This window comes from Strigops habroptila, chromosome 5, assembly GCF_004027225.2.
Source record: "Strigops habroptila isolate Jane chromosome 5, bStrHab1.2.pri, whole genome shotgun sequence".
NCBI classification, from domain to species: domain Eukaryota; kingdom Metazoa; phylum Chordata; class Aves; order Psittaciformes; family Psittacidae; genus Strigops; species Strigops habroptila.
The window spans coordinates 8,340,569-8,363,607 of NC_044281.2; the positions used below are offsets into that span (position 1 = coordinate 8,340,569).

Consider the following 23,039-nt stretch of genomic DNA (forward strand, 5'->3'; position numbering starts at 1 on the left):
TTAACATGGCATTCTCACATTTGATCCAGTTAAAAGCTTTCGTTTGGCGTTCAAAAAAAAGGTTGTGTTTTTTTGGTTTGGGTTTTTTTAATCTTTCATTTCCATCATTTGGTGCAAAGCTGTCTTGGAAGTATGCACCATAAAAGCACCTACACAAACATGCTTATGTGAAAAGGGATGTTGTTGGTGCATCTGTCTTGACTATAAGTTTCTAACTCCATATTAGGTGGGAATAGTGATAGTGGGAATACGTGATACTGTAGCAGTCAGTTTAAGCAGTCAGCAAGTTTAAGCAGGTTTAAGCAGTGAGTACCCTGTTATAAAGAAAGCAGTTAGTTGTTTTTGTGATGTCAGAGTAAACCAGTGAAGCAGAATACCTAGCACAAAGTATTTGAGGTATCCAGTTCAAAGTCTTTTTGAGCATGTGTGAACAACTGCACTGCAATAATCTGTCCAGATTTGCTTGAAAAATATTCTGAGTAAGATCACTTTGCTTATTGTTCTATATCCTTAATATCTGTCAGTTACATTTTCAGGTGTGCTTGTGTGTGTGGCTTTTCCGTTTTGTTTTTTTCTTTCTTTTTTTTTCCCCAGGAATCTGTCATACTTGCTGTTGAAAACGTGTTGAAATCACTGTATGGGCCACTACCTGCTACAGTCCCTGGTGAAAGTGATAAAACAGATGTTACCTCAGAAGACATGTTTGTTCATAGAACAGAACAAACAGATGTGGTTGTTAATGAAATGGGACCATCTGGAAACGATGATCTACATGCTCATACTTCATTCCTTTCATTCAGCAGTGATGTGCAAAACTGTCAAGCAGGAAAAAACATGGAGATCTGCTTAAATCATCAGACGTTTTGTGGTGATAATGTACATAGTTGCCGGGACAAAAAAGAGGTTTCTAAGAGTGACGCCTTTCCAGACAGTTCCTTAAATTTATTGTGTGAGGATGAACAGAATGGACAGAATATGACTGATATTCAAAGTAACAGTGTTACCGTGGACCCCAGTTCTAAAAAAGCTGATGAGTGTCTTTTGAGTTCTGGTAATATTGACGAAATAGAAAAAAATGGGGAAGCTTTAGTCTCTAAAGACTTACCTGAAATCTCTGCTGATAGTTGGAGTATGGGAAGCGGATTTAAAAACTTTCTAGGAGACAACCTAGAACCTGTTAAGATTTTGATTCCTGAAGCTGGAGGAACAATTAGTAAGCAAAATGGACATACTAGTGAACAAAGCAGTGATCCCCGAATCTCAAATCAAAGCATAGAGAAAAGAAATGTGATAAGTGATAAATTTGGACATGTGACAGCTTATGACTTAATTAGTAGTAGAATAATAAAGAAACCAAAGTCTGCTATTGGATTTTTCACTCAAGAATATCGTCCAAAATTGATAACTGATAACCCAAAGACCAGCATGGAGGATATTCTGCTGCAAATTGAAGAGCAGTGGAATAATTTGAATGAAGAGGAAAAAAGGAAGTAAGTTTTCAGGTGGTGACTTGGTTCTGTATCTGTTAGTTACCAGTAAGTCACATGTAGTGAATTAACAAAAAAAATAACTTCCCAGTTATTTATTAAAAAATAGAATAGAAAATGGGTTTTCACTTTTTAAGATCAGCGTCAGTATTGTGAGTTGTCACATTTTGCTCTGTGAAGATGTGCACTGCTGATTTGAGTTTTGCCACTGTGTCATGCAGCAGTTAGGTGGGGACAGTTTTGCTGAATTATTATTTAGAGATAACAGGTAAGTAAATGTACTGTTTGATTCTTGCAAACTTCTGTTTAATAAGGGCTGCCTGTATGTTATCACTCCTGATGCACTGTCAATGAAAACCAGTGGGATGATGGATGAGGCACTGTATAGTTCCTCCAGAGCTTTTCCAATGCACAGTTCTTTTTTATTGTTACGAAGTGAGAATTCTTTTTCAGTATCTTTAGTACTTGAACATTTGGTAAATTCCTTTCCTATAAGTTCAGTAAGTGTCCCAACCCAGGCTACCTCAGAATTGTATTTGTAAAACCCAATCGAATGACACAAGGAATTTCTTTTTCCCCTAAACAGCTATTTCAGTGCTATTCAAACGATACTGCAATTTGAATTTTAATCTCTTTCAGTCAGAACCAAATCTCTTCTTAGATTACAGTCTGAGTAGCTGAATTCCATATTTTTCTAAAACGAATTGTCACTGGTTTTTTTGAAATCCATCTGCAAGTAAGGGAAGTATTTTAGCCTAATTTGGGGTGGAGATTCGATCAGTTAAGATATTAGGTATATGTCGTATTTTATGTGGAACTTATAGTAAAAGATGAATTAGAATAACAGATTTTGAGACATTCTAAGACAGTTGAAAAAAAAGAAACACCAAACCTTTGACATCTTATTTGTAATTTTATAAAATGTAAAACACTGTAGGGCATCGCAGAAATGAAGAAAATAGTTCTTTAGTAGTTTTACATGTGATGATTTGAATGCATACTGTGATTTGTAGCAGAAAGTTTGGGAAATGAAATTTTGGTTCTGAAAAACAAACTCAGTGGAAGTGTTATGAAAATGTGTTTTCTTAGTGTGATGGAAGCAAGGAGAGGGAATTAAGAAAGACCACTGAAGAGGAAATTATACTAGCAGTGTAATTTTAACACTAATGAAAGAGAAGATTAGCAGTATGATAAGAAAGAGAATCTACACCTATTGAATTCTTGGTAATATATCTGTGGTTTCCTTGACGTTTTACTTTGTTCAAAAACATCTGCCTTGTTCTGAATACCAGCTGTATCAGAGTTAAGTAAAACCTTTTTTATCTAGGTTCTGATTTACCTCATTTAAAGCTCGCTAAGCAAGCAACATGCTGTGATCACAGAACCATACATGTGAGAAAGTGTTTTGTCCATCTCTGCATTAGCAGAAATATTAATGTAATAGTAGAAATCTACTCCAATTATATTCATGCTTTTAATGAAATGAAACAAAAGGTTCTGCCAGCTGTTTCAGAAAATTTTAATTTGCTCTGCTTTAGCTTTTCAGATTTCATGGTTGCTTTCCTGGTACAAGTGTTATGTTAAAGAGTGTGCCTGCAGATTAACTTTGTATTAGTTCAGGAAGGAGACCTCTCTGGTAATTAAGTTTTCCTTATATGTAGGATTGAATGCAGCATATTATATATACTATATGCATTTTCCATATACATAGGATTGAATCAAGTGGATGCTGAAGTGAATCACTTGTTTTTTCCATACATTTCGATGTTGGTGTACCTCTTTTCTGCTTTAAATCTTTTAAAATTGCCTCAGAAAATAACAAATACGAAGAGATGCATAGACATCTTTCCCTCCAATGCAGCAATCCACAAGAACTGTGGTTCGTCTGGCAAAGAACATAAACTCTTGCCTATCAGATACTCTGGATAAATTGGGCCACCTAGAGGTAACAACAAATGTATATGCAACAGGGCAGCCAAAGTGCCACAGTTCTACTGAGCACGCTATACCCCCAGCTTCATGCAGCCTTGCTGGCAAGGCACCACTTTTCCTGGGCTCTAGTTCTCCATCCTTCTGTGATAAAGTCACACGTTTATTACAGTGGGTGCGCTTGGCTTAAGCATCTCTGTTTCTCTCTGTGGTTCCATCAGCAGGTCTAAATGAGTTTAAATCCCTTTTGGGAGCAGTACAACCAACAGATGTCTTGTAGTGACATAGGATGGCCTTTTCAAAACAAGCCAGCATTTATTACTCAACCGGAATGTAAAATGTTATGGTTTTTAGGTTATAATAGAAGAGGAAAGCTTCCATGCATGTCTTTGTTGGCAGCATCACATATCCCCCTGCTTTGCAAAGCCAGGATTTAATTTATTGCACTTGCTCTGCTATGACTTAATACAGCTTGCGTATGTTTTTGACCTTAACATTTCTTGCATATCAGGCTCAGGTAGGAGTGGGAGAAATCCCTCAAAGTGCCATGGCATTGGCAGTAGTACTTATCCTGAAGATGTAGGAAAGGTTCAGAACTACACGCACATTATTGTGGGACTAACAAATTACCTTGTCAGCACTCTAAGGTTATTCTTCATGAGTTTATTTGTACCTTGGGAGAAACATCATTTCAGGTAGTATGATGGCCTTTGCTGTCTGTTGACAGGTAAGAGCGTGCACATAGTCACTAGTGGCTAGTAGTAACTCCTTCATGTGTGGTAGTTTTTTATTGCCTGATAAACTTTCCATGCATCTCATGGCTTGTGTGTATATGCATATTTGCAACTCTTTCACACTGGGGTAAATATGCTTGCTTAGGAATTCCAGAAAAATTATTTTTTACTGTATTTTAACCTTACAGTTAACGTGTTCTGTTTCCTTTGGATGGAGATCATTTTGTGGTACCATCTAGTCATTGGCCATCCATTGTATCTCTAGCCATCTCCATTCATATACTGCCAGATAACAAATAATGGTATTAGTAATTGGTATCAGTCCTTCCATGCTGTTGCCTGTCCTCAGCATCTGTTCAGTCATAGTAGTAGGTCCGTATTGTCCACTCCTAGAAAACAGTGCTAGTCCCCTGAAACCTGGGCATTTGAGAAGTGAACTGAAAAGTTTATATGGGCAATTGAAAACTTTTGTTTTGTTATTTTTTTATTTGCCTCTTCACAAAGCAGGGAAACACAGAAGCTGAATATTATACTTGTGATGACAGCTTGAGTTGATTGGTTTCATTATGTGAAGAGGCTGATGCTGAGATGTGTTGTATTCAGAATGGGATGCCTCTTTATTCTGGGCACATATGAATCTCAGAAGGGGCTCTTTCTGGTCAGAGTTTACTCCAAATAGTCACATTCAGATTATTTGTCTCATAAGGTCTGAGACACCTTATATTAAAAGGTTTCTGTTATTTGGTAAGTATTTCATTTGGGTTTAAAATGCAAGGGGAAAATAATACATTGTGGATCCATTTTTCTAGTTAAACCAAAGCTGCCGTTAAAACTAGACTTCATTCTGGTTTTCCACTCCCTCCTTACGCCCAGTTTTGCAAATTTCCTTGGCTTTAGGTTTTGTAGCTTCAGGAAAGGATCCTGAATTCACAAAGCAGAGAAGAAACTGTTCTTGTAGCACTTCTTGATTATACTTGCCCCTGCGGAAGGATTTTTGAAAAAGCAAAGGTGTTCCCTTGTAGTTTGTACACCTGCTGTTGTCTTTGATGCTGAGCAAATCACTGATCGTGATGTATATGAATTTGCAAAACTCACAATCAAAGCTCGTAAGGCTAGAATTTTTCTGATGGTAGTCTAAAATGTCAGGCGAGTTGGGCTTTCTTTGGAGGTGCTTTTGTTTTGGATTATCGGTGTGCCACTCAAAGGTCAGTTCTCATAGTTTTCCGCTGCGTTACGGTTGGGTCTGTTCAGAACAAAGTATTTATTGATCTGGTCAAAGCTACAAATGTATTTGAGATTAAAAAAAAAAAAAAAAATGCTGTTCAAGTGATTTCATCCATTCATTTTAAAGGGAGCAGATGTTTTTTATCTTAACGTTCACTCCATATTTTCTCGGACATGATTTATTGCAAGAAACTATTTAAGCTGACTTTTTTAGTTAACTAAATATTGGTACCATATGTGAATGCTAGCACATCATAATTAATTGCAAATGGTGACCTTTTTGTTGACCTTAATTTTCCAGCATGCATACACATAATTGAATCAAACTGTTCCAGCAAGTAGCAATAAATAAATATGGCCAGCTAAAATACTTATTTCTAATACTTACATATGATAGTACTGCTTTTTTTCTTGATGTTTGGACTTGTTTGAATTACCTACTAGAATTTAGAATATCAAATAAGGGCAAAAAGGGGGAGTTCAGCAAATCATCTTTTTGGCCTTCAAAAAAGAAAGATTCATATGCAATAGGCAAGCATAAACCTGAAATGTATAAAAGTTTAGTTCTCTTCCTGACATTTGTAAACTCATTAAGAATCCATTCATGTTGTAGAGATTTAGTATGTAATAATGTTTTAACCATTTAGACAGCATTTAGGAGTAGTTCATTATTGAATACTTTTTGAAAAATGTAAGTCTGTTACTTACAGAATTCTGTGACAGTCATTTCTATTCTTTATTCTCACACTTTTTATTTATGTGGGTAATTTTAGGCCATTTGAAATCAAGCGTACTTCTTCGTATTAAGTAAAGCCTGAGGCTTATGAAGTTAGGCTGCAGACTCCTACCTAACCGCATGGACTTCCCTTGAAATCTGTAGAGCTCTAGAAGCTTGTATGACTTTGCGACAAAACTACTTCCAAAACTATTTGTATGAGTGTGAATTAGGGTTAAACAGAGTCTTTGGGACTGAGGTCAAAAGCAACTTGCTGTAGCTCTTTATATGAGGCAGTCTGCTCCTCCCCCTTCTGTAATTCAGGTTTTGCTGGCTGTCATGATGAAGGAAAATTTCCAACTCATCGTCTTCAGAGGGTAATGTAATATGGGCACAGTCCCCTCTACCCTTCTTTCTTCCATTGTAGTGGAAAGCACATTGATGTGGCTACTTGAATGAACTATGGACATTGCTCATGTCCGTTGAAATGGTTGCCTTGCCTTTTGTTTTAGTTTGTTAGCAGCTGGGGGTTGGGATTTTTAATCTGATTATACTACTGGTTTGTTTTCTCTTTGAAGTTATGAAATAAAAGCTGCTAAAGACCTGGAACGATACAACAGAGAGGTCAAGAAAGCTATGGCACAGAAAGCACACCGGCCAACAAAGGAGGCAGAAAAACAGAAACCCAAGCTGAAGACTTCCCTATCCGACCAGCCGAAGCTTGACAAGATATTTCATGCTCAAATTGAAAAGAAGCGGAAACCCGAAGAGTCTATGAAAATTGTGACAGTGCCGTTTTCTCTGAGTTCCTGTAGACATCAGCATCCGAGACATGAGAAAAACTATTCAAATGAACATGAGCTTTTCCTGATCCGTCATCGAAGTTTTCCTGATGTCTGGATATTTGCTACTGAAAAAAAGCTGAAGTTACTGAATCCATACAGATTAGAAGAAGCCCTGCTACGTAAAAGATTACTCATGAATCATAAGCTTCCAGTAGAGAAACTGGACAAGCCAATTGTGTTAACAGACAGGTATAGTACAACTGAGCAAAAATTTGTATGTTATTTCAAGTTTTGTTTGGTAATTATTTACAGTAAATTCTGGTAAGGCCCTGTTTGCTAATTCTGTGATTATTTGTACATTCCTTTATCTGTAAGAACAGACTTTTACATCCTGTATAGTTTTACCTTACAGTAGTGAGCAGGCCTGGTCATACTCCAGTTGAAATGAGTTTTGACCAGTTTATCAGTAATGCAGTGAAGACAGATTTCTTCCCCGAGAGAAAAATTAAATGCTCCACATTTTCACGACTTCAGTGTAGCTAACTTTCCCTCATGGACTAGGGAATAGCTGATGTAATTAGTATTGTATGCCTAAACTTGATCACTCTTTAAGATACTTGAATACTTGTGATTTTGTTCCTTTAAACAAATTTCTTTCTCAGAATACTCTTTAAAATCTTGATCGCTCCTCACCACTTTATTACTTTTTTTGCTGTATTTTTCTCAGAGTTTTAATTTTCATATTTTGGTTTGTAATACTTTGGGGATTTTTATTTTATTTTTTTTTCCAGTCTGATTGGTGGATCTCAGTACATGGCTGCTCTTTATAAAATGCAGAAGGATTACCCCAATTTCAATGGATCGGCTTATTTATCAGATCCAAGGCTTGTAGCAAATGGGTTCCAGATAAAAGTGATAGAAGGTATGCTTTTAAAATCTTTCAGTTATATTGGGGCTTGTTTCTTCTGATTTAAGGATTTAAGTGATTGTTAATGTAGGTCATGACATTCTACATCACCTTATCATTTAAAGCACTAACATCCTGCTTTTATTGACATTGAGATTTTATTACTTGGCAAAGAATGTATTCTTTATAGAACACTGAGTAATGGAAACTGATAACTGAACAGAAAACTTTAATAGTATTTCAAAGAATGCTCTAAAATCCATGTTTTCCTGACTTTTATTTTTTCTTCTTTTCTCAAAATGCTGGATGCTGATATCCTTAATTGCCATTCTCACAGAATTTAAATTAAACTGATGAGAATTCTTTAGTCTTAGCAGCTGCTTCCAAGGTGATACTCACAGAAGCTTCTGCAAGTATGTGCTTTATGTGACCACTACTCTGCTTTGAGCAGTTGAGGAGGTCCAGTAAGGACCTGGATCTGGTCATTGACTTATTTTCATATCAGACATGAAACCCAGAGCCCAAAAAGGCCGGTAAAGACAAGATTTGATAGGGTTCAACCTGAGCTTTATTTTGAGACAGCCTACTTCTCAGTGCTTCTACATTCATCACAGGATAAATGTTTCATATACCTCAGCAAGAGAGAGCAAATGTGTATACGTTTTCCAGAAGAATGATTTATAGGGATGCTGTTGGAAACCCAGGGGCAACCCACCCAGTGTCAGTTCTGCAGATAAGGGTTTCTCTAGCAGAATTCCAAGAAAAGCAAGTGTCTTTGGGGGCAGTACCTAGCTGACAGCTCAGAGGAAAGATTCACTATAAGAGCTGTTAGAAATGCTATAGCTTCATGTGTTATAGATCCCCACATATGTACAGTGATGACAGATGTACTGTAACATATGGGATCTTTTAAGGGTAGGTACAAAAATGGGATGTAGAGCAACTTCTTCACTTGGTGGCTGGCTCTTGAGAAGCACAGAGCCTAAGCTGTTTTCTTTGCTAAATCATGCACAGCAAAAACAAGGCAACTTCTTTCTGACTGGCTAAATCCCCATATAAATAACAGACTTTGTAGAAGAGGTGTTCATGGTAAGCTTGGATTGAATGATTAGGGGAATAAAGCACATATTATAAGAGGCAGTTCTTGAAAGTTTTATTCAGCCTAGCAAATCAAAAGCTGAGGAGGTCTATGATACGTCTCTAGACAAATATGGGAAAAAGGAATTGTTGCTTAGCATTTTTGCTCATGTACTACTTTTTTTCCCACCTCCTGATGTTGTAAGTTTGCTCAAAATCTAGTTAATGTAAACTGGGTGTGAATAAAGTGAATGTGAAAGTTTGAAGAGAGTTTCTAGGCAACAATGGAGGAGAGTTGTTAATTGATCTTGTGGTACTGGAGGTGTGTTGTGGTTTAACCCCAGCCAGCAACTAAGCTCCACACAGCAACTCACTCTCTTCCCCTTGGGTGGGATGAAGGAGAGGATCTGAAGAGTAAAAGTGAGAAAACTCATGGGTTGAGGTAAAGACAGTTTAATATGTAAAGCAAGAGCCATGCTCACAAGCAAAGCGGAACAAGGACTTCATTCCCCACTTCCCATGGTCAGGGAGGGGTTCAGCCATCCCCAGGCAAGCAGGGCTCCATCATGTGTAATGGTTACTTGGGAAGACAAATGCCATCAGTCCAAACATCACCCCCTTCCTTCTTCTTCCCCCAGCTCTATATGCTGAGCATGACCCCATATAGTATGGAATATCCCTTTGGTCAGTTGGGGTCATCTGTCCCGGCGGTATCCCCTCCCGGCTCCTTGTGCCCCCCATCCTGCTCACTGCTGGGGTGGGGTGAGAAGCAGAAAAGGCCTTGGCTCTGTGTAAGCTCTACTCAGCAATAACTAAAACATCCCTGTGTTATCAACACTGTTTCCAGCACAAATCCACACATAGCCCCATTCTAGCTACTATGAAGAAAATAATCTCAGCCAAAACCAGCACAAGATGGGGAAATGAGTTTTAAGATAGCTTGATTAGTTCAAGAGCAGAATTTTGCAACGTAACAGCAAGAGACTCAATAAGTAACTGGGAATTATAACCATCTTCCAAACCTGTGCTCTGAAGTATGTAAAATTAGGGAAATGAAATCTTGTGGGGAAAGTGTTCTCATTTGGTTTACAGTTAGTGGAAGTAAAAGTGCTTTATATGCACTATACAGTTAGACAAACCATGGTCGTGGACTTGATCCATAAGGATAACCCAGATGAAGAATGGGAATCTGATTCAGTTCTTTGTCCCAGTCTTATATTTTAACTATTTGAATGAAATGTTAGTAACATCTGAGGCTTGTCAGTCATGTTTATAAGCTTCTGCTGATGACATTATAGCAGTTACAGCCTCTCTTATTAAAAGAGCATACCACTGCAGATGAAGCTAGAAATACCGGCAAACAAATGGAATTTCTCACAGCCTTTTTTCCAACGGACCCAAGGACTTTTACTCAATACTTCATCAGTCCCTCTTTTTTTTTTTCTTAAACTCATCACTGAAATATGCTGCCTTCTGCATATACACTACTATCTGCCACAAATACTTATTAAAACTGATTTTTAGAAACACAGGTATTAATTACCAACACTTGTTATGTGTCCTTCTCTGGGAATTTCACTGTGCAGTCAGGTTCTTTAATTTACAGATTCTTGTTATGTAATATTTATGTAAAGTGACCAGGAGTGATTTGTCCCATTTACACCTAAGTATTCCATAGGATTTCTCAACTTTGAGAGGACAGGTTTGTCTTATGAAACATTTTTCAGTATCCTTATAGAAACATTTTGTCATTGTTTGCTGTCTGAATTCAGTCTATTTTTGTGGCTTATTTGAAACTCAGGCAAAGCCCGAAAGGGAGGCATTCCGATGTTGAACTAGAGGTTGCCTCAGAAAAGTTTTGTTTCTTTACGAATATTGTTAACTTTTGGGAACAGGGGTTGCGACTTGGCATGGCTTGTAGAGAGGTGTCAAGAATACAAACATGCACTTAACCCACGGTAGCTAGAGACTTTCATCTTAGCGACATCCATAGGAGCATACCTGAACCCTATTCTCTGTGCATGTACCTTTACAAGTAATCTTTCTCATTTTTGGGTGTGAATTGGATCAGTCTTAATATTTGCTGTTTCTCAACTGAACTGTCAACTTTTTCTTGCTGTCAGGTTCCACTGTAGAATATTTGAAGGTCTATACTTTCCTTGGAGACCTCAACCTTGATATGATCAGATGTCCCTTTCTTACTGCTGGTTGATTAATAGTGCATGGCTTCCTTTTTCATCCTGGTTAAGAGTTCTATTTTCTGTAGTAGTAGAATATTTCCTTTTTCTGACAGAGACATCCTCTTTTATGTCACAAGCAAAGGTTCCATTTCTTTAGCTTTGAATTTGAATGTGAAAGGGGTATTTTAGTAATTTCTTCTTGCAAAATAACAAGACTATCTATTGATCCATGTGGATAAGTCTGGTATGCCATCAGTGGCTCTAAGATACCTTCCAAAACAAGAATAAAGGAAATTTAGCTGCGCCAATTTGATATTTAGCAGCTTTGGCTGCAGAAGAAGAGGCTTTCCTTGACCCATAGTGATCTCTGGAGAGGACTGCCAGCCTACTAGGTAGCATTGGTTATTTAAGTCTCAACACATATTCTGCCAAAAAGGAGGACCCTTCCTTTTGGAAAAGGAAAGAGTGTTGCTGCCCATTATCATGTATTGAGTCTCAGATATTAATTTGGAATGCAAGACCTCTTGCTTTGGTATTGAGCACCTCACTGGGGCTGTTTCCTAGATAAGTGTAATGAATATTGGACTCTAGATTCATTCCTTACTTCCTCTTGGTGTGGGGAATGTTTTACAGGACTGACTGCTTAAAAACAAGAAAATCTGAACAGCTGCCTTAATTTGGAAGGTGTCTTTGGTAATTCCCTTGTTGCATTGGGCTTGCACCTCAACTGGTCTTTTTGTTAAAGATGTTTCTTCATAGGTTAAATTCCTACCTTTTGGCAACTTATGGCACAGAGGATCCTGGTTCTTTCTCACTAAAAAAAAACCCCAAACCAACCACCACATAATATTGGTTTTTCCTTATTTGGATGACTGGTCTGTAAGGGACAACTTCCATCATAGGATTAAAAGAAAAAATAATTAGTCCTGCACTAAATTTGGCACAACTTGGGATTAATACTTGGAAATTGAATCTTACTCCCTTGCAGTGCTTGGCGTTCATAGAAATACAACTATACTCTTTAATGGCAAAGACCTTTTAGCTAGTGGAGTGGTTCTGACCTTTAATTACTCTAATAACCTACCAGGCGTCTTTTCTCACCAGCGCAGCACGGAACATGCCTCCCTCTGAACAGCATGGCACAATGTGACACCAGATACACTACTCCTAGTAGGTTTTTGAAAGGTCTAATTAGATCTTTTCTTCCTACCAGGGACTCAATTCTGCATGGAGTTTTGTTCTTGTTCTGTTATTTCAGTGGAAAAACTTTGAACTTCTGGCAGTGTTTTCCTTTTTCACAAATAACTTCGGATAGTTACTTTTACAAGAGCACAAGAGTTTCAGGCCTTGCTTCCTATTGTTTCATTTGAGGATAAGCCTGTCCTTTGAATGCTCTCTTCTTGTAAGACAGGAGTGTAGTTCACCTTTGCTCCATGTTGTTCAAAGACTCTGTATGACTGCAGCCAAAGCTGTTCCAGTTGATCCTGGATCTTGGATGTGCCCTATCTTCTTGTTTTGGTAGACCGAGTTCTTTTGTAATGTCTCGTTTTTTCTCTTTATATTGATTCCTCAGCATCTAAGAAGTTTTCAACTAGCTATTTCTCTGGATAGCTGACAGTGAAAAACATGTTGTGAAACAGCTCAGAAAATGCTTCTTGCTGTAAGTATGTCTGGCAAAATCAATGGTTTCTTTGTGGAACGTGCCAGTTGTTGTGATTTGCGAAGCTGTGACGCTGAGCTCCAATCTGTCTTTGCTGCCCTCCCACCCCCTCATGTTCTGGCATTACTGAGGCTTCAAGTGATGCTACCTTTGGGAAAGCAGTCTGTTTGCTTTTACTTAACTCAGTGTTCTTGGATCTGCCAGGCATTTGTTTGGTGGATATAGCTTGCAATGACCCCTACGTACAGAGAGCATTTCAAGAAGTAAGATGGATTACTTTCTGTCCAGTTCTTCTTAAGATGTGTTTGTTATATGTACCTTCCCTGCACATCTGTCTGCCTTTGTGAAAGTCCTAGAGAGAGATGTGAATTCTTGTCTAGAAAGGAACTGAGAGCAAGGAACACGTCTTACCTGGTTTTGTAACAATGGTGGGCCTTGGGCAATGCTCCAAGGCAGGCTTTTAGGGTAGAATTGTCTACCTGATAGAATACGTGTATCCAACATATGTATACGCAAAGAATGTGCTTAGGCCTTAAAGACCTGTAATAGGTAAATAACCCCTCTTCCGTGGTAGTGTAAGCTGCTTCGACTCTTGTAACTGACAGTGGAAAGTCATGCTGCTACTTAATTTCAGTTTGATTTTGACTATAGACTGGAAGATAGTCTTATAATATCACCTAATCTAGGTGGCAGCTGGAAGAGAACAGTTTTTCCTGGCCATCAAGAAGGAATTATCCAAAGATGATTGTGAATGCTTTGTTTGGAAAGAGAAAGGGGAAATTTGTAGCAATGAGAAATCCACATTTTTAGTCGATTGAAAGATAGTTTATTTGTTCACGGAGATATTTTCCTTGGAAGTTGCAAAGCATTTCATAGACACTACCATGGAAACTGCTTGAAGACTGCTGTTTGAATACTCAAAAATCTTAAAGTATATTTTATCAAAAATTTACAAGTACACTGAGGCTTGGACATCTGCTTATATCATCAAATGTTGCCAATATCAGAATTCCTGCAAAGACTTGCAGAGATAAATATATGTTCATCAGCGTGCAATGGGCTAATTTGCAGTCTAAAGAATCTAAGCAGAAAAGGAGAATTACACGCAAATAGAAATACCAAAGAAGAAAACTTCTCTTAGCCAGGATTTTTATGTTTTGTTCTTATCTTAGGCTCTTTAAATCCCCCTTTGTCTTTCAAAATAATGGTGAAGTCAAATTTGGCTGTCAAAATTTGCAGACAGGAAAATTGCTATTTGTAAAACTGAAGAGTATCAAGAAGTAACAGTCTTGGTAGCAAGCTGTACCCAGGTATGATTGGTTTATTGGATTGGTGGAGGGAGAAAGAGGGGAGTTTTGCAAATCCAGAACCTTACTGTCATGAAATTTTCAGAGGATGCACTGGCAATACAAGTTTTTAAACTGAAAATCTTAGTACTTGAAACTTAATGAAATTTTGCTTCCTGTCTTTGCTAGCACACAGAGAGGTAATTATTGAAAGCTTGTTGAGTAGATTGAGTTCTCATTTTAGAGAGAAAGCAGCGTAATCAACTGTCCTGTGATTGTTATTCAAATCTAGTCTTTCATTAAAGCAAAATTAAGATAAAAATGAAGCGAAAGAGCGAAGAAGATGAAAACCAGACTTTATTTTTTGCTCCTGTCTCTTTACTGGCAGCCTTTCCCATGGGGAAATATTGGCAAAGCACATCATCTTATCTCACCTTTAATAACTGGCGAACTTTCACATAGTTTAACATTTTGCTTTAAGCTGAATCTGATCACAGGCTTACAGCAGTACATAAAAAATGTCTGGGTTTGCTGGCCACGATTAGGGAAAGACAGCTTGGAAAAGAGGCCTAAGACAATGCTGGGTGAAAAAGGAAATAAAGTTTCAAATCTAAAGCAGTGTTAAATATATAACTGGAAGGAGGTTATGTGATTTTGGGGGGTGGGGTGGTTCCCTATATCAAATTCCTGTTCTGGTCAAAGTATCTCTTGCCATGAAGCGTAAAAAGGCCCAACAGTGTTATTTACCCGGTGACACCCCCATATTTAGAAAAATTTACAACCTGCACAGTCTTTGTAACATTTGTTTAATGACTGTCAAATAAGCAGTGTCTAGTCATGGATAACAACCTCCTCCTACTGGCTAATGAAAGTATATTGTGGTGACTTAAATTGCATATATATTTCTCTCGCTTCTGAAATCTGTCATGTTGTTTGGATTAGGAACCTGCATGATCCCTTATCAGAGTTTCTTAGTTTAATCCACTTTGTAGCAATCTATTTGTCTCCAGCTCTTTTGACTATGCCAAAACCATTAGTGACTCAGACTGAACGTAATTTATCCTACCTGGAACCATTACACAAGAGTGGATTTGTTTTCGTTATGAATTGTATTCTTCCATCCTTACCTTGTGACTTGTAGTGGAAGAAAAGGGAAGGTGGCCATGTGGGTTTGGTTGGGATTTCTGTGCACCTAGCACGGATGAGAGAAGCAGCTCTGAAGGACTGTACAAGAATATGTGAGCCTGACCTCTACAGAACTTGCTTCTGACTGGGAGTGGAAGGAAAATTAACTGTAAAGTAGCAACTACGTTCAAATTCTTTGCACGTAGTGTGAATAAGAACTGAAATCTCTTACACCTCAAAGGTTTAACAGATAGTTTGTTTTGAAGGTTGTTTAAATGTTTTATTCATCATTCATATTCAGAGTGGTACCTGCTGCAGCAGGTGTCATATGAATGATAGTATGAAGCCTGTCACAGAGCCTTTAGTTATATGGCTTGAGTTCTTCCTCTGCTGTGGTAGGAGAAAAAACTACTTTTTGTTTCAGTAGAAGCTGAATTTGTTATTGTAACATTTGAACTCTACAGATGTTAAAACCAATTACATAGGAAATAATGCCAACACTCTGTTTTGTTTTTTTCAAATTAAATTCTATTTTATTACTAGCTTCTACTTCAATTTCCTAAGTTTCCTAATTGTATTTGATTTGTGAGACTAATTTACTAAGTGATTTTACATCATTTAATTTTCTCTGAATTACTCCAGAATAGAAATGAAAGCAGTGCATAAATTACTGTTTTGGTTTTGTATTTTCAGGTGCTTCAGCTACAGAAAGTCATCTGGAAATAGAAGGGATGGCAAATTGTCTGCCATATTATGGTATTTCTGATTTGAAAGAAATTCTGAATGCAGTAGTTAATGGAAATGCAAAGGAAGTGTATGAATGTAGACCCCTCAAAGTGATGAATTACTTGGAGGTAAGACAGAAGTTTGCTTCTAAGTATTGGCCAGCTAATAGTAAATCCTTAAACAGCCTGAAAATCTTTCTGCAGCTTTCTGTTTTAATTAATGTAGTTCTGTTCTAAACAGAAGTTACTTCTGAAAAGAATATCATATCCTCTCTGGGATGTGTGGATCCTGCATTGCTTGCCAAAATACTTCCATCAGACGCATCCAGAAGCAGTTGTCCAATGTGATACAATACATGCTGAAAGCTCATGTTCACAAAGTGTTTCTATGTAGGCACTTTTCAGACTAGAAAGACATTCCTCCATGTTAGAATACAGAACTATCATAAAATTGCTTTACAAAGTCTAGAAGGGAGTTGAATCCAGAACAGTCCATCAAGATTTAACTCCATTGTAAGTAAATCTATGAAGAAGTTATAGGTAATTTAAAGTAATAGTTTATGAAAAGTAGGTGCAAATTGAAGCTTAATTTTCATGTAAACCTCAATGAGATGCACATCATGAAAATCAAAGTACACAATTTTCACTTAAAGAAGAAAAATTCCTATGATTCTTTCAAAGAAATGGCAAAGACGATAGACAAATGGAAACTTTTTTTTTTTTGCCAGAAAAGCAAGCTATCACTCGTGTTAAGACATTGAACTAAAAATGAAGTCTCACATACAATGAAGCCCATATGCCTCTGCAAATGCTTGTGTTTAGTTAACACAAATAACTTCTGCAGTTAAAGGAAGCACATACTGACAACCAACAGTCTTGTAAGTCCACTCTGATGCAATAGTGACTAAATTCTGTAGTGCACCGACAGAGTACACCATGTGTTTATTCTGCACAAGCAGCCAGCATTATTAATTACCAGAAATAGGGTGCTTGAGTAAAAGAATCTTTAATCTGTTTTCTTGCAGGAGTTACTATGCAACAGTTGGAACTGGAATGATTCTTGTTAATATTTGATATGCAAATAGATAAAATCATCCATCCAGAGACAATAATAGAGTGAAGTTTCAGAGATAACTAATATATGTGGTACTAGTTAAAACTGGAGTAACTAACAATAGTCGTTTTCTATCACTTCTTATCTAGATGTTTCACTAATGCTATCTTTAATCCTAATTCTTAAGATCTCTGTTCGGAAAGGTTACCAAAATATATGTTAAGTCTCTTCTTACTTATGCGTTCGCTAACATGCTTTCCTTCAAAATGGAGACTAGTCATTTACACAGAATATGTGCTTTATCTTTTAAATATTTATTACACAAATCTTTCCCTGTCTTTTTGGGACAGTAAGTTTACAGCTGCCTTTGGAGCAAGTGATTCTGTTGTGTACTACTGAACCATTCTTGTGCCTTCATGAAACAAGCTTAAAGAAGGGATGAGTTAAGTGTTGAGACAGGAATGGTTTGTAACTCAGTGATCAACTTACAAACTTGGTTATAAACTTGGAAATCCTAGACAAACAAAATAAGATTCAGATTAAAATGTTATGAACACTGCTTCAGGTTTGTACCACATGAGGGGAGATTGTGTGCCACATCCATTTCTGTCTAGGCAGCATTACTCAAGTACAGAAGAGACAGCAATAGCAGGAAGGCCTATCTTGGAGGAGGAAACAAAAAAACGTGACAATTTCTTTTTGAAGTTGCTTGATTCTTTGAGGATAGATACTTCAGTAATTGTGTTTAGCAGTCACTTCTGCTTTCTAGTATTGAGAGATAGCCGGATGCAATAGACAGCTGTTAATACAACATTAATCTACAATTTCACTATAGCGTTTTTAAAACTTTATTTAGCTGACTGACTTCATGTTAATTCTAAAATGTGTCTTGTGAACTGGTAAACATCTTCAGCAGATACTGGTGCCAACAAGAAGTAAGATATTCAGAAACACAAAGCATCTTGCAAAAGTGGACCCTAAAAGAAAGAGTGCAGGCATGACCAGGAGACTTACTGTGTGTGACTCCATTGTAGAACTGTCATGAAATGACCAATAAGATATGTTGGGAGTTACATTTGGGTTTCTGGGATTCAGAATATTTATCAGCAAGAAAAAAAACGGCGGCCTTTAACTGTGAGTGCTTAATTCCTGCTTTCTGGTAGCTCCAGGTTAACATGTTAAAAAGTAGTACTTTAAAACTCTTGGGATTTTGGTTTTGTTTTTCCTTTCCACAGGGAGAAGCAGTACGTTTAGCTCGGCAGCTGCCCTTACATTTGTCAAAAGAAGATGTACAAAACACAATTTACAGGATGAAGCAACAGCTTGGAAAGGAAAATAAAGGCTGTGTTCATGGTCGTCCTTTCTTTCATCACTTAACAGATATTCCAGAAGTTGACAACCACAACTCCATGGAAATTATTCAGTAAATGGAACATTTTGTTTGGGGTCATATTTCTCTTGCTTAATTTTCTTCATTACTGTGTAATTTCAGTATGTTTTGTACAGAGCTTTTGTATAATGACTTTTCATTATCATATGTTTGTCTTCTAGAGACTTTTATTTAAATTCAAATGCTACTTGAAAACTGGAAATAAATACTGTAGAGAAACAACTCACCACTATTTTTAAAAGGAATTTATTAAAGAAGCGTTCTTAATGGGTTTGATTCTTTTCTTATTGCTGCAGGTTCAGAAAATGCCAGTATGTCACAATTTTTTAGATGTGAAGTGTTTAGAAATTGGTTTCGACAGAGCCTGGCAAAGTTCATTATACTGAGAATGTGAGATGTTAATTTTCAAAGGAATGCCAGGTAGCTGTAGATATTGTGACAGGACAAGGAGGAATGGCTTTAAACTGAAAGAGGGTAGATTTAGATTAGATATTGGGAAGAAATTCCCTGCTGTGAGGGTGCTGAGGCACTGGCACAGGTTGCCCAGAGAAGCTGTGGCTGCCCCATCCCTGGCAGTGTTCAAGGCCAGGTTGGACACAGGGGCTTGGAGCAACCTGCTCTAGTGGAAGGTGTCCCTGCCCATGGCAGGGGGGCTGGAACTAGATGATCTTTAAGGTCCCTTCCAACCCAAACTATCCTATGATTCTGTTGATTCTATGATTTAAATGTAGCATTGCCATATGCAGTTATTATAGTTAACACTTCTATGGCGGTGTACTTCTATTTGGAAACTGTTAGCTTGTGTAAATGAGCATTGAAGTCCTAGTGTCCAATCTCTAAAAAGCTTTTTTACACACAAAAGTGTGATTCTTAAAAGTACCTTCTTAAAATTTTAGATCAACAACAACTGACCAACGTCTTGAAAGGTAAAAGAATCAGAGTCACAGGAGCACAGGTCAGCACTGAAAGCAGATGCACAATACCTGTGTATTGGTGCAATGCTATACAGAAACTGTTTGGGGGGTGTGAAACATAACCTGTCTTTGCTCAAGGAGAATATGGCATCACTACAGCAAGGTCTGCTATATGGAGAGTTACTTACTCTGGTAAACTTGTTCACTCTCTCTCAACCAGAACAGAATGCTTATTCCTCTGTTTCAAGTAGTAACCTACTTCCATAAAACTACCGAATTGTGCCTTCTGTGCATAGCAGATGTAATGTCTCTGAAAGAATATGTTTTAAGAGTTTCAAGAAAGATCACCTGGAAAATCCTGTCCATCCCTAGCAAATCTTGGCACTATGAAAATGTGGTGGCGAGACCTAGATTTGTAGTGTTGCTGCAGCTGTTAGGTAAATGGTTGAAGGTTGCTGGAAGACTGAAGTGCAGGCTAGTTTGTGGACAGGAGTATTGGACCAGACAAGCAGATGTAGAATCTGAAAATGTAAATTACTGATCTATTGCTCTGTATTGATGCTGAACTGGTGAACTCAGTTAAGAAACCACATCATAGCAATACATGACAACATCTAAATTCTAAAATGAAAGGTTTTATGCTGTTAAAATAAATTCATCCTTTTTGTAAGTAGCAGGGATGATCAGAGGACACAAGCAGGATGTCTTTCCAAACTTAAACGGTGAGCAGGGCACAAGACGAGAATGTCACAGCAAAACTGGACACTTGTTGCCTGTAAATGTCACTCGGTACAGAAGATGTGAATTTTTAGAATGGAAGTGAGAAGGTGGATGGAGACACAGGAAGGAGACGTGACTCTTGGCTCTGAGGGGGAAACAGGATCCCAGCCTTGCGGTAGATGCAGAAGGTTATAGTTTGTTTATTTTTATTCTTGTTTGGATACAAACTGTGAGAGTTTAGAGAGTAGCCATTGCAGGGAGAAAAACCAAATGCAAGCTGGAGAATGCAAATCTATCTCCAAACTAAGTCTGTTGGAACTTAATATGTGCACCAATTTCAGTCAGTTGGGAATATAATGTGTAGTGTTTAATGAGATTAATAATTGCTAGTTCTTTTTGAAAAGGTAAAATAGCTGTATCCCAATTATACTGGAGCAAATATTGATATCTTTGATAAGACCAGAATCAACATCAAGTGCTTAATAGGTATTCAGGCCTTAGGTTGAGGATGAAAAGTGACAGGTAAATTGGTATTCACAGGTGCCATGGGAGCAAATCAGTGTCAGGTGTTCCTGTGGGTGCAGGTGTACCAGGTTTGGCAATTTGGGGCTGGGCCTTCCCTCCTTCTCTCTGGCTGGGTTTGTTATCCTTCACCTCAGAGGGCAGCTGTGGGTTTCTTCCTTAGGTTACACGTATGTACAGCTTGTTTTCTGTTGCTGTCGGATATTGGTGGATTGTTGGGTGGCTGGGTGCCAGCAAGCACTGTAGCACTGATTCAGAGCTGTAAGCCTGAGTGTCTCCTCACTGTGTACTCGTGGTTGGGGGTGCAGGTTGAATTTGTGAGTTGCTCTGGTACTGTGCTGATGGGAGATGGCTTCAGACAGGGTGGGTGTCCTTGCTTTATCCAGTGTGAACAGAGGGAAATGTTACTTTTTGTTTCTGGATGTGCTCTTACTGTTGCCTCTGTTGATGCATCCATTTTATGTTCCTTATTCCAAAAATACCCCAGTTCTAGATTTACAGGTTTAAAAGAAGTAAAATGGTGCACTTGATTTAATGGCTCTCAAAATGGGAGGCATATTAACTTGTTGCCATTGCATGAGCACTTGGTTTCTCTCAGGTGTTCCATTAAGCGATGAACACCATGAGGCCTCCTTGGAGTGCATGCAAAGGCTGCCTGTCCTTGCAGTCAGTCAGTCCCCAGCTGTATGGGCTGTTTGAAAGGAAGAAAATGACCTAAAATGTGTAATAATGAGTAGACTAAGTTATTGTGCTTGACCTCGAATCAAAACCAGGGAGACAGGACCTGGTGAGTGCATGTCGGAGCGGTGAGGCAACAGGCTGCGACATCATTGTACCTCACACCATGGACCCACGGGAGACTTCTGGTATTTGCAGTGCCCTCTGCTGGCACTTTATTTTTGTACAATTTTGACGACTTAAGATGATGGGTAGGCAGGTCGGAGTTGACCATGAATCAGTATTGTTCCTTCCTTACCTTCAGGTTAAAGTGTTATTCCTTAGGGTGCTTCTCATGGTGTGCATGTTTGCCTTCCCAATATATGCCTAGTGCAGGTAGCAGTGTTCTCTAAGTGATAATCAGGAGCTTCACAGGCTACAGCATGATCTCGTAATAAAATGTAGAAAATCTTTTGGTTGTTTATAGCTTTGCATTTTTCGGAGGATCATTTATAGGGTCGGTTTGGGCAGGTTCAGTTCTGGTGTGATGTATTTGTGGCTCGGGTGTCCACCTCACCCAAATTTTGAAACTTTCTGGGTTATTTTAATAGAAGACCGTTGAATATAAATTTTCTCTTCAAATACAGGAAAACCTCATTTCAAAAATAATTATTTTTCCCTGCATATAAGTATGGGTATAAACATGAAATGGAGGTAGCACCTTTTACATGTTTCTTTTCTGAATGTATTTAAGAATTTTGATAATGAAGTTCTTGTGTCCTCTCGGTTAAGAAATGTGTGTGCGTGAAGGGATTTAGATTATTTCTGGGGATTTTTTTCTTCCTTTAGCATGAATAGTAGAAGTTCAAGGAATAATACCAAAACAGAGGAATGCTTCACTTATTTCAGGAGCACTTAGCAGTTACTGGCAACAGTAAAATCTGGTTGATGTAATTTGTGATTTGTTAAAATGGATTCTTCTTCTATATTCCCCATGTTCTTATACGGAGTATTTAAAATATTCAGCAATAGAATCAATAATCATAAGGAACACTCTATTTAGTTGAACAAGCACCCATTCCTTGGTCTTTATTGCAAGTTGGTTGGAGTTCTGGGGGGTTTGTGTTTGGGTTTTTTTCCCCTATATATGTATTGGTATTACCTTCATGAAACTAATCATCAAAGAGCAACTTTCTGGTCTTGAGAGCTTGTTTTACCTTCTGTAAAGCAGGTCTGGTTTTGGTTTGGTGGGGGGGTCGGTTGGGTATTTGTTTTGTGAAACAATCTTATGATTCTGAATTAATTTTTTGGACTGCGGTAGCAATATTAAAGGATTCTTGAATGTTTTGATTCTTTTGTACATTTAGCAGTCAGGGTTGGAAATAGTAAGAAACTTATGGTACATCCATTTAATTTTGCAAATGGAAGGCTACCAGAAATAGCTCTTATTTTTTTCCCCCTCTCTCTCTCAAAGTATGAAGTATCATATTTGAAATTATGGAGAGTATAAATGTGGAAATGTTAAATGTTTTGTTAATGGCTTCGAATTAAGCACACATTGTTGCAGATGATTTGGAGGACTTATTTAAAGTAAATATACAATTTCAAGCTCAATTATCATTCATAGTTTAACTGAACATAGTGAGATATTAGGTCTGTGAATTTGATACAGTGTTACTTCATAATTACGATGCTTTTTTACAGTAAATTTGATATAGAACATTTGCTAAAGGAAAGCTGCTGAATAGTGTGACCAACCATTTTATGGGACACATCTGGTGCATTAGTTCAGGATGTGCACTGCAGAAGAACAGAGCCTTTTGCACAAAATGAGAAGGAAGCTAACTCCACATGTATACATTTTTGCGGACATGCGAAGAGGTTAAACAATTACGAGTTAATTGTGTAAGCTAATAGGAGGGGTGTTTGTAATGTCATTTCAAAATAG

At 37.8% G+C, this 23,039-nt stretch overlaps 1 protein-coding gene across 7 annotated transcripts in view; it reads left to right on the forward strand.

Annotated features, from left to right (window-relative positions):
• PMS1 (PMS1 homolog 1, mismatch repair system component) overlaps positions 1-18,542 on the forward strand; it is a 46,783-nt gene extending 28,241 nt beyond the window's left edge. For 5 of the 7 annotated variants that reach the window (XM_030485519.1, XM_030485518.1, XM_030485520.1 and 2 more), the window contains 5 exons: positions 595-1,490; positions 6,668-7,123; positions 7,666-7,796; positions 15,803-15,963; positions 18,124-18,542. In XM_030485519.1, coding sequence (XP_030341379.1) covers positions 595-1,490; positions 6,668-7,123; positions 7,666-7,796; positions 15,803-15,963; positions 18,124-18,315 — 1,836 coding nt within the window. In that variant the 3' untranslated portion in view covers positions 18,316-18,542. Of the gene's footprint in view, positions 1-594; positions 1,491-6,667; positions 7,124-7,665; positions 7,797-15,802; positions 15,964-18,123 lie in introns of those variants that run through there. The other 2 variants (XM_030485524.1, XR_003991359.1) reach the window with 2 other exon arrangements.
• The last annotated feature ends 4,497 nt before the right edge of the window (positions 18,543-23,039 follow it).